Consider the following 16,126-nt stretch of genomic DNA (forward strand, 5'->3'; position numbering starts at 1 on the left):
AGATCAAAATGAAATACTACAGAATAAAATATCACACTTGCCTTTCTTGAATGGAAGAACTGAACATGTATCTCAAGCAGCAAGCCCATACCTGAGGACTATAGATATGTATAATTCCAGATAGCCAACTAAAAGAAAAAGAAAAAATTAAAAACTATAGTAATTTATAAATTAATATACTTTAGATTACATTCTTCTCAAGGTAATATGGTAGATCCTTGGCATTTACACTGAAAGACCTCACAAATAAGAAATCTACAAATACCAGATCATGCTGATAATTAAGAGGGAGAACATATAATCTATACCTCTATATGTATCTATTTATATAAATATATATTTAGAAGAGGGAGAGGAAGGGGAGGTTGGAGGGAGAGAGAAAAACAAACATGCACTTCTTTCTCTCTGTCCTCTCCTATTTAAGATGTGAAAGAGGAAATTAATGGTTAATCACAGTAAAAACAAAATGCTAAAATGAATTCGCCTGCACTGGAAATAGGTTGAATTAGAGAAGACTGAATTCATAGCCTGAAACTACTTTACAGAGTTGCTGAGAGGATTAAATGATATAACATTTTTGGTAGCCTGAAACAGAAGGCTCTTAGTAAATATTCATTTAGATATCAATAACCCATTGACAAAACCAGGAACATAGCATATATACTGCAAGTAGATTTCATACTCCAGAGAACATTTGTACATTCTTATTAACTTTGTATGTGTCATTCCCAAACATGGGTTCTTTTCCCCATCAATCCTCCCTTCTTCTATCCAAATAATTAAAGGTCTAGCTCAAGTTTGCCTTCTCTAAGAAAATGCCCTTTAGCTTCTTTTTCTTACAAATACTAATAGTGTTCACTGTATATTCTGTTCAATTCATAATAAATATTTCATTATTTATTCTTCTATGTGTGAATACTTGAATATGTTATCATCCTATTTTGATTATAAATTCCTTGAGAAGGAGCTTTAAAGGTTAATATGGTATCAACAGAATACTATGTATATGATAAGTGCTTGATAAATACTGAATGAATATAAATTTCTCAATAATATATCTAAATGTCATTAACCACTAACTCTAAAGAGAAAGCCATTAACACTGAAGGGAATTTCTGCATGGTTGCCTGGCAACAGATTTTAAGTCATGTTATTTTGAGCCCTGGGTTTCTCAAGATGCCTTAAGGACAAGGCATAGTGAGAGAAGCCTGAAGAAACAAGGCTCTAAGACTTCAATTTCAACCAGAAAAATTAAAGGTTTATCTGTATTATACATTGGAGTTTTACCTAAGATTGGGCAAAAGTGTATTTTAGCTAATTCTATTAAAATAAGAAAGCTTGGCAACCACTGGCTTTTGTGCCTTTATAAGATGATCTAAATATTCATAGTACATGATCACATGCATATCATATACATTTCAATACATATTTGGCTAACAAAGTTTTCATAAATAATGTAACACTTACATTCCCACTAATGGTAGAGAATAAACCTTGGGATCAGATTCCAGCAAAAGTAACAATTTGCGTGTTTCATCCATGGTGAGGTACCTGAACAGAAGACATTTGCGTAAAAATAATTGTTAAGTCTGTATTTTTTGTCTAAAAGAGATAATCTGGGTACTTAAGTATACTTTAGGTAGGAAAGATAATTCAAATGAACGTTGTCTCTCACACAAATGCACACAAAGAAAACAGGTCAAAGTGTTTGACTCAGTAAAAGGAAGACTGATAAAAGACATTAAAGAGATTTAATGTCTTCAAACTTCTATTTTTTAAAATGGTATTTGAAGATTACACATCTTTTAAAAAAGTTTTGCTCTACAATTTTATTTACAACTTATTTTAATCAAAAGTGTTAACATTTAAGGTAGACAATTTCACAACAAAATAGGTTTTCCTGGGAGAAGTGAAACTCTTGTTACTAGAAGTATTTATGCATCCAAGTGATTTGAAAAGTCTGCAATAGATATGACTTCTCACTGAAGTAAACAGAATTAGGGGAGGTATAATCAGCCCTGCATGTACTATATTCCTCCAACCACTGTCAAAGAACTTTGGAATCATCATGATAAAACCCAAAAGCTCACTTTTCCATAAAAGGACATTATACTACATTTATATTTTATTATATTCATTATTGAAAGTAAGTTCTAAGAATACGAAATACCACAGTACAATCGAGAGCTATTTATTATTATGGTTTTTAAATCACAGAAATAAAAACAATGCCATTTATATTATGATATAAAGTCTTGATAGCACCAGTGATGATATGTTTTACTGCTATAATGACCATAAAACATAAAGATTATTAATTTATCATGCACTGTGACAAAAATATTAAGCCTGAGTTGGCATAAGATTTATGTATCAATGATGACATACCTGTTTTAAAAGTTCTCCCCCAGCCTTGTCCACATAATAAATTCCTATTCCTTAAAAGAACTCATTCAGGCTTTCCATGATTTTCCCAGGCAATTTAGACACACCTTCCTACTTTCCCAGCACTGTACATAAACTTCTATTATGGCACATCATGTTTAGATGTTAACATACTAAATGGAAAGTAAGTATACTTTGGTGTGTGTATTTTTGTGTTTATATGAGACAAGGTCTTGCTCTGTTACTCAGACTGGAGTGCAGCGGCGCAATCAAAGCTCACTGCAACCTCCAACTCCCAGGCTCAAACAATCCTCCTGGCTTAGCCTTCAAAGTAGCCATGATTACAGGTGCACCCCATCACGCCTGGCTACTTTTTAAAGTTTTGACTTTTTTATAGCAAGGAGGTCTCACTATGTTGCCCAGGCTGATCTTGAACTCCTGGCCTCAGGCTATTCTTGAGATCATACCTCAGCCTCCTAGAATACTCGGATTACAGGTGTGAGCCACTGCGCACGGCCTTAACAACTTCATGTTTACCTTTCCTTGATTATTGATTAAGCCGCCAGGTCTCTGGCATATAAATTGACTGTATAATGATTTCATGTTATGTGGATATCCTGAGAATATACTAATGCAACCAATATTTATAATTTTGTATTAATGTATCTTTTACTTACCCATATTTATAAGTCCCTTGAACTTGAGAAATATTCAGATTACTGCTCAAGTTTCTTGCAAGAGCTGTTGGGATAATGGGGATGGGCTTCACAGGTATGCATTTAAAGCTATTTGCCAGAGTTACTGCTGCCCAATGCAAGTCAAAATCCACATTGTCCAAATTCTCCCTGGAAGTGATATGAGCTCTTAGGGAAAGCAGCTTACCACAGTCCAAGGAATCTTTGCTACATACATGGTGCTGTAGAGCCTGAGGAATCAATATTAAACAATTATTTTAAAACTTTGAAATGTGTCCGTATCTCTAAAGTTCATTTTATACTGCTGTATATACACACATAATATCTTGCACTAACAAAATTAAATTAGTTCTGATTTACAACATTTCAGTTCTCATTTCTTCCATGTGACCAAAAGACTATGTGAATAATTATATCAAAGCAAATAAGATATTCTATCCCAAGCTCCCCTTATACTCTAGGCTCAAGCAGTCCTCCTGCCTCAGTCTCCCGAGTAGCTGGGACCATAGGCAAGTACTGCTATATCTGGGTAATTTTTCTATTTTTTGTAGAGACTGGGGTCTTGCTCTTATTCAGGCTATGAATTTCAAATTCTTATTGGGGAATGTCATCCCCAATAGATATTTACTAGATAGGAAAAAATGGATGTAAACTAATTCTAATTCAGCCTCAGAGAATCTAAAATTCATTCCTTTTTGATTTCTTTCTTCTTACCCCAAATTGTTAAGTTGGTTCTTCCAAAGTATTTGCTTGTGCTCACTGTGTCCTCTCTAGTCTCATGGTTACCACTCTACTTCAAGCTAATATAGCCCTCTTTCATACACACCCAACTACTGCAATGGCTACCTTCTCTGACTTCAGTCAGCCTACCCTATCAGATTAACTGCTTCTGATTCAATAGTGTTTCCTCTTTTCAAGAACCTTTAATGACTACATATCCCATATAACAAAGTTCAAATTCCTTAGCCTGGCAGACAAGGCTCTCTATAAGCTGGCCAAACTAATATTACAGTCTGACTGCCCATAAATCTGGCAAAAATTTACACCCTTTTAACATTACCCTGAGCACATTCTGAACCTTGCTATCTTGGTCACAGTACATCCTCCTCTGGAATGCTACCCATATCATTTGCCTCAGAAACTATATTCAATTTGATTTTAGGTTCATAACAATTCAATCAGAAATCATTATGAATACTTCCCAATTACAAGTTTATTAAAATACAGCATATTAAACATAGTTTGATTCTTGGGTTGAATTAAGAATAATCAATGGCTGGGCGTGGTGGCTCATGCCTATAATCCTAGCACTCTGGGAGGCCGAGGCGGGTGGATTACTCGAGGTCAGGAGCTAGAAACTAGCCTGAGCAAGACCCTATCTCTACTAAAAATAGAAAGAAATTAATTGGCCAACTAAAAATATATAAACAAAAAATTAGCCGGGCATGTGGCGCATGCCTGTAGTCCCAGCTACTCAGGAGGCTGAGGCAGTAGGATTGGTTGAGCCCAGAAGATTGAGGTTACTGTGAGCTAGGCAGATGCCACGGCACTCACTCTAGGCTAGGCAACAAAGTGAGACTCTGTCTCACAAAAAAAAAAAAAAAAAAAGAATAATCAATGAGGTCAGGCATGGTGGCTCACACCTATAATCCTAGTACTCTGGGAGGCCGAGGCAAGAGGATTCTTTGAGCTCAGAGGTTCGACACCAGCCTGAGCAAAAGCGAGACCTTGTCTCTACTAAAAAAAATAGAAAAAATTAGCCAGGAGTTGAGGCATGAGCCTGTAGTCTCAGTCACAGGGAAGGCTGAGGCAAGAGGATCGCTTGAGCCCAGGACTTTGAGGTTACTGTGAGCTAGGCTGATGCCATTAGCACTCTAGCCTGGGCAACAGAGCAAGATATTATCTCAAAAAAAAAAAAGAACATCAAGGAATCTCACCTTAAAAGTTGAACTGAAGTCATCTGCATTGTAAACTATCACTTCTCTTGAACAAAGTCCCTGAGTTTGAACTTTGCATGGAATCAAGAAGTCCCCAGGAAGAGAAGCAGTAGGGATTAATTCTAAGCATTCGGGTACTTCTCGACCAGGATCAAAGCGATCAACAGTCAGTGTCACACCTTTTTCATCTGAAGAACAAAAAATAACAGCCAATATAGCATGCTAATTAAAAACATGAAATCAAGCAAGGCTACATTACAGCAAAGCACTTTGTTCATACCAATAGTATAGCAAACTCTTACTTTAAAAAAGGACTTGCTTAGGTCTTCTTCCACTTGACTAGACTGTGAAGTCTGTAATGGATAGTTTTACTCATCTTCACATATTTGGTGCACAGCAAATAAAATTAGCACAATAGTTGGTTGAATCAATAAATATAAATTCTTTTATGGTCATACAAGTAATTTTTTAAAGCATATTACCTTCATCCACTGTGAGGGAACCAAGTAAAAAGCATGGCAAATTTTTTCTATTCTGTTTAGCATGACGATAAGCAAGTCGAATGGTCTTTTCAGTCACCACAAGCTTTGGATTTCTGAAAAATAACAAAAATCTTTTACCGGTGTGATGGATCTGATATCCTTAAAAAACTCCTGTCATATAATGCTACCTAAAATATAACACATATCTTTTAAAAGATCATTGTCAAAAATCCCAGGGTCAAAGGCAGGAGGTAGGGAGGACCACTTGGAAACTCGAACAACAATAAGCAGACATTGGAGCTATAGTTGTTTCCCAAGCATTTACTTAACTTTACGAAAGAGAACAAGAATTGACAAATCATGAAGCTGGTCTCCTGTTTTTGTAAATAAAGTTTGATTGAAACAGTCACATCCATTTGTTTACATATGGTCTATGGACTTTAGATATTAACAATATAGTATGAAAGTTTATAGCAATAAGTGCCTACATCAAAAAAGTGGAAAAGTTTCAAATAAACAACCTAATGATGTATCTCAAAGAATTAGAAAAACAAGAGCAAACCAAACCTAAAATTAGAAGAAAATAAATAATAAAGATCAGAGCAGAAATAAATGAAATTGAAACCAAAATACCCCACAAAAGATCAACAAAAGTTTTTTGAAAAGGTAAATAAAATTGATACACCTTTAGTTAAACTAAGAAAAAGAGAGAAGACTGTATTAAATAAAATCAGAGATGAAAAAGGAGACAATATAACTGATACTGCAGAAATCCAAGGGACCATTAGAGACTACTATGGGCAATCATATTCCAATACATTGGAAAACCTAGAAGAAATGGATAAATTCCCAGACACATACAACCTACCAAGATTGAACCAGGAAGAAATCCAAAATCTGAACAAACGAATAAGAAATAAGATGGAAGCAGTAATAAAAAGTCTCCCATCAAAGAAAAGCCCAGGACCCAAAGGCTTCACTGCTGAATTCTACCAAGAACTAATACCAACCCTACTCAAACTATTCTGAAAAATCAAGAAGGGAATATGCCTAAACTCATTCTAGGAGGTTTGTATCACCCTGATACCAAAACCAGACAAAGACACAACAAAAAAAGAAAACTATAGGCCAATATCTCTGAAGAACATAGACACAAAAATCTCCAGAAAAATACTAGCAAATTGAATTCAACAACATATTAAAAAGATTATTCATTATAATCAAGTGAGATTCATCCCAGGGATGCAAAAATGGTTCAACATATGCAAATCAATCAATGTGATACATCATATCAACAGAATGAAGGACAAAAACCATATGATCATTTCAATTGATGCTGAAAAAGCATTAGATAAAATTCAACACCACTCCATGATAAAAACTCTCAAAAAATTGGATACAGAAGGAACTTACCTCAGCATGATAAAAGCCATATATGACAGACCCACAACTAGTATCATGCTCAATGGGGAAAAACTAAAAGCCTTTCCTGTAAGATCCGCTGGAACAAGACAAGGATGCTCACTTTCACCACTGTTATTCAACATGGTACTGGAAATTGTAGCTAAAGCAATCAGACAAGAAAAAGAAAGAAAGGTCATCCAAATTGAATAGGAAGAAGTTAAATTATCCTTGTTTGCAGATGATACGGTCTTATAACTAGAGAAACCAAAAGACTCCACAAAAAAAACTATTAGAACTGATAAACAAATTCAGCAAATTGCAGGATACAAAATCAACATACCAAATAGTAGCATTTCTATATGCCAAAAATAAACAATCTGAAAAAGCAACCAAGAAAGCAATCCCACTTACAATAGCTACAAATAAAATACCTAGGAATAAACTTAACCGAAGAAGTAAAAGTGCTCTATAATGAAAACTATAGAACACTAGTGGAAGAAATTGAAGAAGACACAAAAAAATGGGAAGACTTTCCATGCTCGTGGATTGGAAGAATCAATATTGTTAAAATGCCAATACCACCCAATGCAATCTATAGATTCAATGTAATCTGCATCAAAATACCCATGACATTCTTCACAGAAATAAAAAGAAAATAATCCTAAAATTTATGTGGAACCACAAAAGACCCAGGACAGCAAAAGCCACCTTAAGCAAAAAGAACAAAACTGGAGGAATCATATTACCTGACTTTACAGTATACTGCAGAGCTCTAATAACAAAAACAGCATGGTACTGACATAAAAATAGACGCATAGACCAATAGAACAGAATAAACAACCCAGAAACAAATCCACACATCTACAGTGAACTAATCTTCAACAAAGGTGCCAAGAACATACAATGGGGAAAGGATAGTCTCTTCAATAAATGGTGCTGGGAAAACTGGATATCTGTATGCAGAAGAATGAAACTAGACCCTTAATTCTTACCATATACAAAAATCAAATCAAAATGGATTAAAAACTTAAGACCTGAAACTATGAAATTACTAAAAGAAAACATTGAGGAAATGCTACAGGACATTGGTCTAGGCAAGGACTTCTTGAGTCTTACCCCCAAAGCACAGGCGACCAAAGCAAAATTGGGATCACATTAAGCTAAAAAGTTTCTGGACAGCAAAGGAAACAATCAACAAAGTGAAGAGACAACCACAGAATGGGAGGAAATATTTACAAACTACTCATATGACAAGGAATTAATAACTAGAATATATATGGAACTCCAACAACTTAATAGGAAAAAATCAAATAATCTAATTAAAAAATAGGCAAAGGATCTGAATAGGCATTTCTCAAAAGAAAACATACAAATGGCCAATAGTTACATGGAAAAATGCTCAACATTATTAGTCATCAGAGAAATGCAAATCAAAACTACAATGAGCTATCATCTCACCCCAGTTGAAATGGCTCTTATCAAAAAGACAGGCAATAATGAATGCTGGCAAGGACGTGGAGAAAGGGGAACCCTGGTACACTGTTGATGGGAATGTAAATTAGTGCATTAATGAAGACCACTATGGAGAACAGTATGAAGATTTCTCAAAAAGCTGAAAAAAGAACTACCATATGACCCAGCAATCCCACTGCTGGGTACATATCCAAAGGAGGGGAATTCAGTATATAGAAAAGATCTCCACTCCCATGTTTATTGCAGCACTATTCACAATAGCCAAGATATGGAATCATTAAGTATCCATTAACAGGTGAATGGATAAAGAAATTGTGGCACATAAACATGATAAAGTATTATATAGCCACCAAAAAGAGAATGAAATCCTACAATTTGCAATAACATGTATGTAATTAGAGAATATTATGTTAAGCAAAATAAGCCAAGCACAGAAAGACTCATCTCACATGTCCTCACTCATATTTAGGAGCTAAATATTAAAAACAATTATCTCATGGAGACAGCGAGTAGAATGACAGTTATCAGAGGCTGGGAAGGGTAGTGGCAGGGGGTCAGGGGGTAAAGTGAACATGCAAAATATAGTTAGATAATGAGATAGAATGAACAATATTTCATGTCAAAACAAAGTGACTATAATCAACAGTAAGTTAGGATATATTTTAAAATAACTAGAAGAGTAGAACTGGAATGTTGCTAACACAAAGAAATGATATATGCCTGATGAAAGAAATGATAAATGTGATGGATACCACAATTACCCTGATTTGCATGACTGTATCAAAACATCACCTGTACCCTATAAAGATATATAATTATTATGTACCCATAATAATTAAAAACAAAACAAAACAAAAATTACAGTAATCTCCCTTTACCTTTGGGTGATATGATCCAAGACCCCCAGTGGATGCCTGAAACTGTGGACAGCACCCAACCCTACACATATTATGTTTTTTCATATATATATATATATATATATATATATATATATATATATATGATAAAGTTTTAAAAAAATTAGTCCCAGTAAGAGATTAACAATAGCTAATAATAAAACAGAACAATTAAAATAATATACTGTAACAAATGTTATGTGAATGTCATGTGTCTCTCTCAAATTATCTTTTTGTTTTGTTTTAAGAGATGGGGTCTGGCTATGTTCCCTAGGCTGGACTTCTGGGCTCAAGTAATCCTTCTACCCTCCCACCCCATGTAGTTAGGACTAAGGTTTGATCCAGCTCAAAATATCTTATTATATTGCACTGTAGGTAACTGAAACCACAGAAGGTGAAACCAGGGATAAGGAGGGACTACTGTATTGAATACAGAATATAAGTAAGTGTGATTAAAATGTTTAAAAGAGGCTGGGTATGGTGGCTCATGCCTGTAATCCTAGCACTCTGGGAGGCCAAGGTGGGAGGATCATTTGAGCTCAGGAGTTCAAGACCAGCCTGAGCAAGAGCAAGACCCCGTTTCTACTAAAAATAAAGAGAAACGAGTTGGACAATTAAAAATACATAGAAAAAATTAGTTGGGCATAGTGGTGCATGCCTGTAGTCCCAGCTACTTTGAAGGCTGAGGCAGTAGGACTGCTTGAGCCCAGGAGTTTTTTTATTTTTATTTTTATTTTATTTTATTTTTGTTTTTCAAGTAAGCCCAGGAGTTTGAGGTTGCTGTGAGATAGGCTGACGCCACAGCACTATAGCCCGAGCATCTCAAAAAAAAAAAGATTATTTCTCAAAAGCATGAAGAACAGATTTAAGAAGCAGAGGGAATATTTTGTCTGAGGGGAGCTTCTGAATGGATACATAAAGAAAAGTGAATAATTGGTCATAGTAATCCACTTTGCCTTACCCATCCTTTTACTATTCCTGTTTATATTGGTTTGATTTGAAAAAAGAAGTATCTTATACCTGTAGTAATTAAGATGTAAGTAGATGAAATCTCCAATTGGCATTGGGTTCCAAAGTGCACATTTTGATGGAGGAAAGTGGAAAGGTACCATCCTGCTTGAAGGAAGCCTTTAAAAGACAATTTAAAATTAAAGCACAAGGAATAGCAAACGTGGTAGAAATTTTGTAAGAAACAACTATTTACAAATGATGGTACTTTTGAGATTACTTTTATAATTTTAAAAGTGTCAAAACTATTTTTTAAAAAAAGTTAAAGAAAGAAAACTTACTTGTAACTCTACTATCAGATTAATAAGCACTCAAAATTTGGGTATGGCTTTTTTGTCCTTTTTTCCTATGCATATGTAAATTTACACAAGCTTTTGTAAATACACAGAAGCTTTAAAAAAAGAACTGGATAACTGATCCTATAAAATCCACTTGAAATAACAGAAAAACCGAGTATAAACCATAAATTTACATTTAAACTTAAAATTAAAATCTGTCTTTCTACACTACTTTCTATACAATTGGTAGATAATATACAATAGTTATGAAAAGCACAAAAACTTAATAGATCTTAATTATTTCCCAGTGTTTCCAAATTTGGCATTTGGGGCCATATTATATAAGTTGAATTACTGAAGCATCAAAAGGACATTATAATAAATAATTCCTCAACAAAGATCCCAAGGGCAATGTGAAGTAAGGTTTCAACGTTAAGTCATATAGGGTAACAATCATAAAGTTTTCATTTTATATAAGTATATAACATGAGAAAACCACAATAAGAAAAATGACAGTGGAAAGGAAAAATCAGGGAGAAAATATCATCCAAAGTCATACATAATTAAAGCAAAACAACTCTCACAGTGAGCTACCTAAAGCAGTGCATTTGCATGATGGTAGATTATTAAATAGTTAAACGGAAAGAATATTTATCATATACTAAGAATACTTTGTTTTAGATCTTACTTTCATGCATCATATAATGAAGCTTCTCAACTAAACTACTAGGCCCAGTTTATTATCATGTTCCTTTTGCCTTCCACATACTAGGCATCCTACTGGCACTTTACATATATAATATTTTTTGCTACAATATTCCAGAAACACTTTATTATCCATTTTATTGATAACAAATTATAAGTTTCCTAACTTCATACAGCAATTAAGTAGCAGAGTTGAGATTTGAATCTAAGTGCATCTGATTTCAAAACTCTTATTTTTAGAAGCTGTGTACCAGTTTAGAGCTTGGGTTCATATCTGGCTCAACCACATTCCTGCTGTGTGTTTTTAAATCCTTATCTACTGTCTGTCAATGCATGAGTGGACTAATAAAATGTGGTATATGTATACCACATATACCATATACCATGGTATATGTATAGTACCACGGAGTACTACTTAGCCATAAAAAAAAATGGTGAACTAATACCTCTTGTATTAACCTGGATGGAACTGGAGACCATGCTTCTAAGTGAAGTATCACAAAAGCATGGAAAAACAAACACCACATCTACTCACCCTTAAATTGGTACTAATCCATCAACACTTCTATGCACATACAGAAATAACATTCATCAGAAACCAAGCAGGTGGAAGAGGGCAGAAGGGAATGGGTAAATTCACACCTAACAGGTACAATGCACACTATCTGGGTGATGGGTACACTTATAACTTTGACTCAAACAGTACAAAAGCAATTTATGTAACCAAAACGTTTGTACCCCTGTAATATTCTGGAAAAAAAATCCTTATCTAATTTGAGCTCATAATATCTATAGGAGGGATTTTCAACCCTCCATTTATGAGACAAGGATGGTCTTAGATTAAGAAAGTTGTTCAAAGTCATAAAAGAGTCACAAAACTGTCATTCTTTTTCTCTCATATTTATCATATACCTACCAGTGAGAGGTAATACAAACAGGGTTTTAAAGCAAGGAGCCTGGAAATCAACCTTTTGGGTCTAAAATCTGGCTTCAAAATTTGCTAGCTGTGTGACCTTGATCAAGCTAATTAACTACTTTTTGCCTCAGATTTCCTCATTCATTAAATGGAATATCAGTGCCTCCTTGTAGAGTTATACTAAATATTAAATGAGGCCGGGCGCTGTGGCTCACGCCTGTAATCCTAGCTCTTGGGAGGCCGAGGCGGGCGGATTGCTCAAGGTCAGGAGTTCAATACCAGCCTGAGCAAGAGCGAGACCCCGTCTCTACTATAAATAGAAAGAAATTAATTGGCCAACTGATATATATATAAAAAAAAAAATTAGCCGGGCATGGTGGCGCATGCCTGTAGTCCCAGCTACTCGGGAGGCTGAGGCAGGAGGATCGCTTGAGCCCAGGAGTTTGAGGTTGCTGTGAGCTAGGCTGACGCCACGGCACTCACTCTAGCCTGGACAACAAAGCGAGACTCTGTCTCAAAAAAAAAAAAAAAAAAAAAAAATTAAATGAGTATGTATATGTAAAGTGCTTAAAAGAATTCCTACTACATTATAGGTGATTAATGTTAGCTCTTTTTTTTTTCTCCGCTCTCAGTAGTACACAGTACATTTAAAGCCCAAACTACACTACTTCAGGTAGTGAAGTACTTCCTCAGCAGTAAAAAGTAGAAATCATGTGTAAATCCTGGCTATATCACTTACTAACTGTATAACCTTGAGTAGGTTAATCTCTCTATGTTACAGTTTCCTCATTAAACAAAAAAATGTGGATAATAATAGTACCTATCTCATAGGTTTGTTGTGAGGATTAAATAAGAATAATGCACTCCTGGTGCTTAGTACAGCACCTGGCACATAGCAAGACTTAAACAAATACTGTTATTAGTTTTTTTCTTAACCTGGAATATACAGGTAGACTTTGGAGGCAGGGGAAACATAAACTGAAACTTGTACCTCAAAACTGGGTGCAAAATTTTACATAGTGTATTTAAGTGCTTGTTCTTAGGGGGTAAGATTCTCAGCTCTTTGAATATCAGATATTCACAGGGGTGTGTAAACCACTCCCTATACATACACTTATCAGAACTGCCATGCTAAACCCCAGAGATTTACTGAAAACCAGAGGTCACTAAATGAGCAAAAGAAACTAGAGTTGAAAATGCCAGGAATAACCAGTGTCAATCACATGAGTTTATATCTCACCTAGAATGTAACGAATGAATTTGACCTCACAGTCAATCTGATAATAAAAAAAGAATATACTGAACTTGTTACACAACTATACCTCAAAGAACAGAAGTTGACAAATTTTCAAAGAAAAAAATGCAATGGGGTAGAACAGAAGGACCAAAATTAAAGCATAAGGAATATGATAGCCCCCTTGAGGCATGTTTTCCATAGTCTTCATCAGGAACATCTGGTACAAAGAAAGATAATACAAAGAAAAAAGGTACCCCATGGATGCAATTCTAGTTTGGAATTAAAAAAAATTCACATGTCAGCATTAATTGTTCTTCCCTAGGGGAAAAAGAGGAATAAACACTCCAAAGAGCCGAATAACACAAGCCAATTTGCCTAGTCCCCAGAGCAACGACAGACAGAAAATTGGGAGACAGATGGCAAGTTCCTCCTTCCTGCCCCACATGAGTGGAAAAGACTTAAGACATTTCAGTTTCCTGAAATGTGAAATTATTCTCATTAAGGGATTAGCATCTTGAGGAGAGAAGAAAGCCAATCACTCTCCCATTTGTCTAGGATGTAAATAAACATTTATGTAAATTTTAGCCTTAGGTACTATTTCCTATCAATAAAAAGATCTTCTACATAACTAAAATAAGTGGAGGAAATGGAACTAATATTTACTGAGTGCCTACTATGTACCAGACCCTTTAGTTTAATAATCTTACTTGACTGTTCACAGTAACCTTCTGTTAGACAGAGATTAACATCCCCATTTTAAAGATGAGGAAATGAGGCTTAATTAACTTGATCAAAGTAACCCACCTAACAAGTAGTAGAACTGGGATGTGGACTCAGATTTTCCTGATTCTAAAGATTATGTTCTTTCTTCTCTTCCAACCTACCTTCCCAAGTTATATGAGCATCTGTAAAAAAACATTTTGTAAAAATATTACTATACCTGGCATTCATTTGGGGCCTTGGAAGAGGATATGTAGGCTCCATGATATTTAGTGAATGACTTAACTTCAAATCCTCAGTATCCTAAAGAAGTAAAAAGAATATTACTAATGAATGATAAAAACAAGAAATAAGAAAATGATTTAACCACATATTAACAAAATTATGGGCAAAATTAGGTTCCTTATATGAAGTGTGACTATAGATGAGTAATAAATGCTTGTAGATTCTGCTGATCACTTTTATATTCTACAGTCTTCTGCCTATAAATTACTGTTAATATTTATTCTAAGCAGCAAAATCTACCAATATACCTATCCATTAATAAAAGCACAGATTCTGCTCCAAAATCTTTGTATTGACTTACTGACCTGGGTAGGGAAGGTGTTTAAAGTATGAGGTTTCTTTTTTCTTTTTTGGAGACAGGGTCTCACTGTCACTCAAGTTGGAATACAGTGGCATAACAGCTCTCTGTAATCTCAAATTCCCAGGCTCAAGCGATTCTCCCACCTCTACAGTAGCAAAGACCAGAGGCATGCACCACCATACCCAGCTAAAATTTTTAATTTTTTGTAGAGATGGGGTCTCCCTATGCTGCCCAGGCTGGTCTCAAATACTGGCCTCCGAAAGTGCTGAGATTATAGGCATGAGCAACCGTGCCTAAAGGATGAGATTTTGACCAAAAAAGCCTCACAATCCTCAGAAAACCACAAAGCAGTAGACAGGAACAATTTGAGCTAGATATTTATTGAGCCTATAATAAAGTCATCAAAGAATCTTTAGTCTTGTGGCACCAGAAGAAAAATACCAACTCATATCAGTGAAAAAAATCAGTGTTCTTTTTTTTTTTTTTTTGGTTCCACATGCCCTCTCTGGGTACTCTCGTACACTCCCATTACTTTCACTCATCTGTATAGAGCAAACCTTCCGCTTCCACCTTTCTTCTGAGTTTCAAACTCATATTTCCAATTGCCAATTGGATAGCTCCATCTAAATATTATGGAAGCAAATTACAGACCTCTTAGTCCTTTCTTTATAGTTCAATATTTCCTATATTCTTCTAGGTCTTAGTTCTTTAGGCCCTGCACATTCTGCTTCAATTCTAGCAAAAAAGAATTGTCCGAAGCAAGAAAAGGAATTATTAATACAGGTGCAGACTAAAAATATTTGCAAAAACAAATTCCTCTTGAAAGTACCCTTAGAAGGTTGACTAAAAAGTCCTTCTTAGATATATCTGGACTTGAAAGGTTTAATGCAGCTTCTGTGGAATGTAGGCTTTAAACTCTAAAAGCCCTGCACCTGGTTGTCATGGATAAACATATTCAGATGGATAACTGTAACTTTACAAAGTATATAAAGTGTTATTTTTTCTTCATTAAACAGAAGTGTCTTAAAATTCCACATTTGTCTCTTCTTCCTTTATACATTAAGGGTGAAATATGGGATAATGTTGACGTATTTCTCATTTCAAAACAATACACATGAGGTATTTTATTCTGACAGTATTGCTCAAACAATTAAAGTCAAAGAAACTAAAACCACACAAAACCTAGCAAAATATATTCTCCTCCGATAATGGAATTATCATGTGTCAAATGGAAACCATCAAGTTATTCTCACCTCTTCTTCCTCCCTCTTCCCCCACATAAATTCTCTTTCCATTCCTACCACTTTAGCTGCTAACTTCATCAACTCTCACCAGATTTACATAAAAGTCCTCACAGTGCTGTTAGAAGTGCTACATAAATCTGATCAAGTTATCCTCCAGCTT

The 16,126-nt window shown here is 35.0% G+C and overlaps 1 protein-coding gene across 2 annotated transcripts in view; it reads right to left on the bottom strand.

Annotated features, from left to right (window-relative positions):
* Positions 1-16,126, bottom strand: part of STIL (STIL centriolar assembly protein) — a 50,442-nt gene that overhangs the window by 29,890 nt on the left and 4,426 nt on the right. Inside the window, exons 2-9 of one of the 2 annotated variants that reach the window (XM_012776119.3) lie at positions 14,357-14,439; positions 10,293-10,400; positions 6,913-7,063; positions 5,500-5,612; positions 5,018-5,205; positions 3,063-3,310; positions 1,468-1,551; positions 42-128 (exon numbers count right to left, since the gene is read on the bottom strand). In XM_012776119.3, the coding sequence (XP_012631573.2) occupies positions 42-128; positions 1,468-1,551; positions 3,063-3,310; positions 5,018-5,205; positions 5,500-5,612; positions 6,913-7,063; positions 10,293-10,400; positions 14,357-14,363 (986 nt within the window). In that variant the 5' untranslated portion in view covers positions 14,364-14,439. The remainder of the gene's footprint in view (positions 1-41; positions 129-1,467; positions 1,552-3,062; positions 3,311-5,017; positions 5,206-5,499; positions 5,613-6,912; positions 7,064-10,292; positions 10,401-14,356; positions 14,440-16,126) is intronic. The other variant, XM_020289559.2, reaches the window with a different exon arrangement.

The sequence above is a fragment of the Microcebus murinus genome, chromosome 2 (assembly GCF_040939455.1).
Source record: "Microcebus murinus isolate Inina chromosome 2, M.murinus_Inina_mat1.0, whole genome shotgun sequence".
Lineage (NCBI taxonomy): Eukaryota > Metazoa > Chordata > Mammalia > Primates > Cheirogaleidae > Microcebus > Microcebus murinus.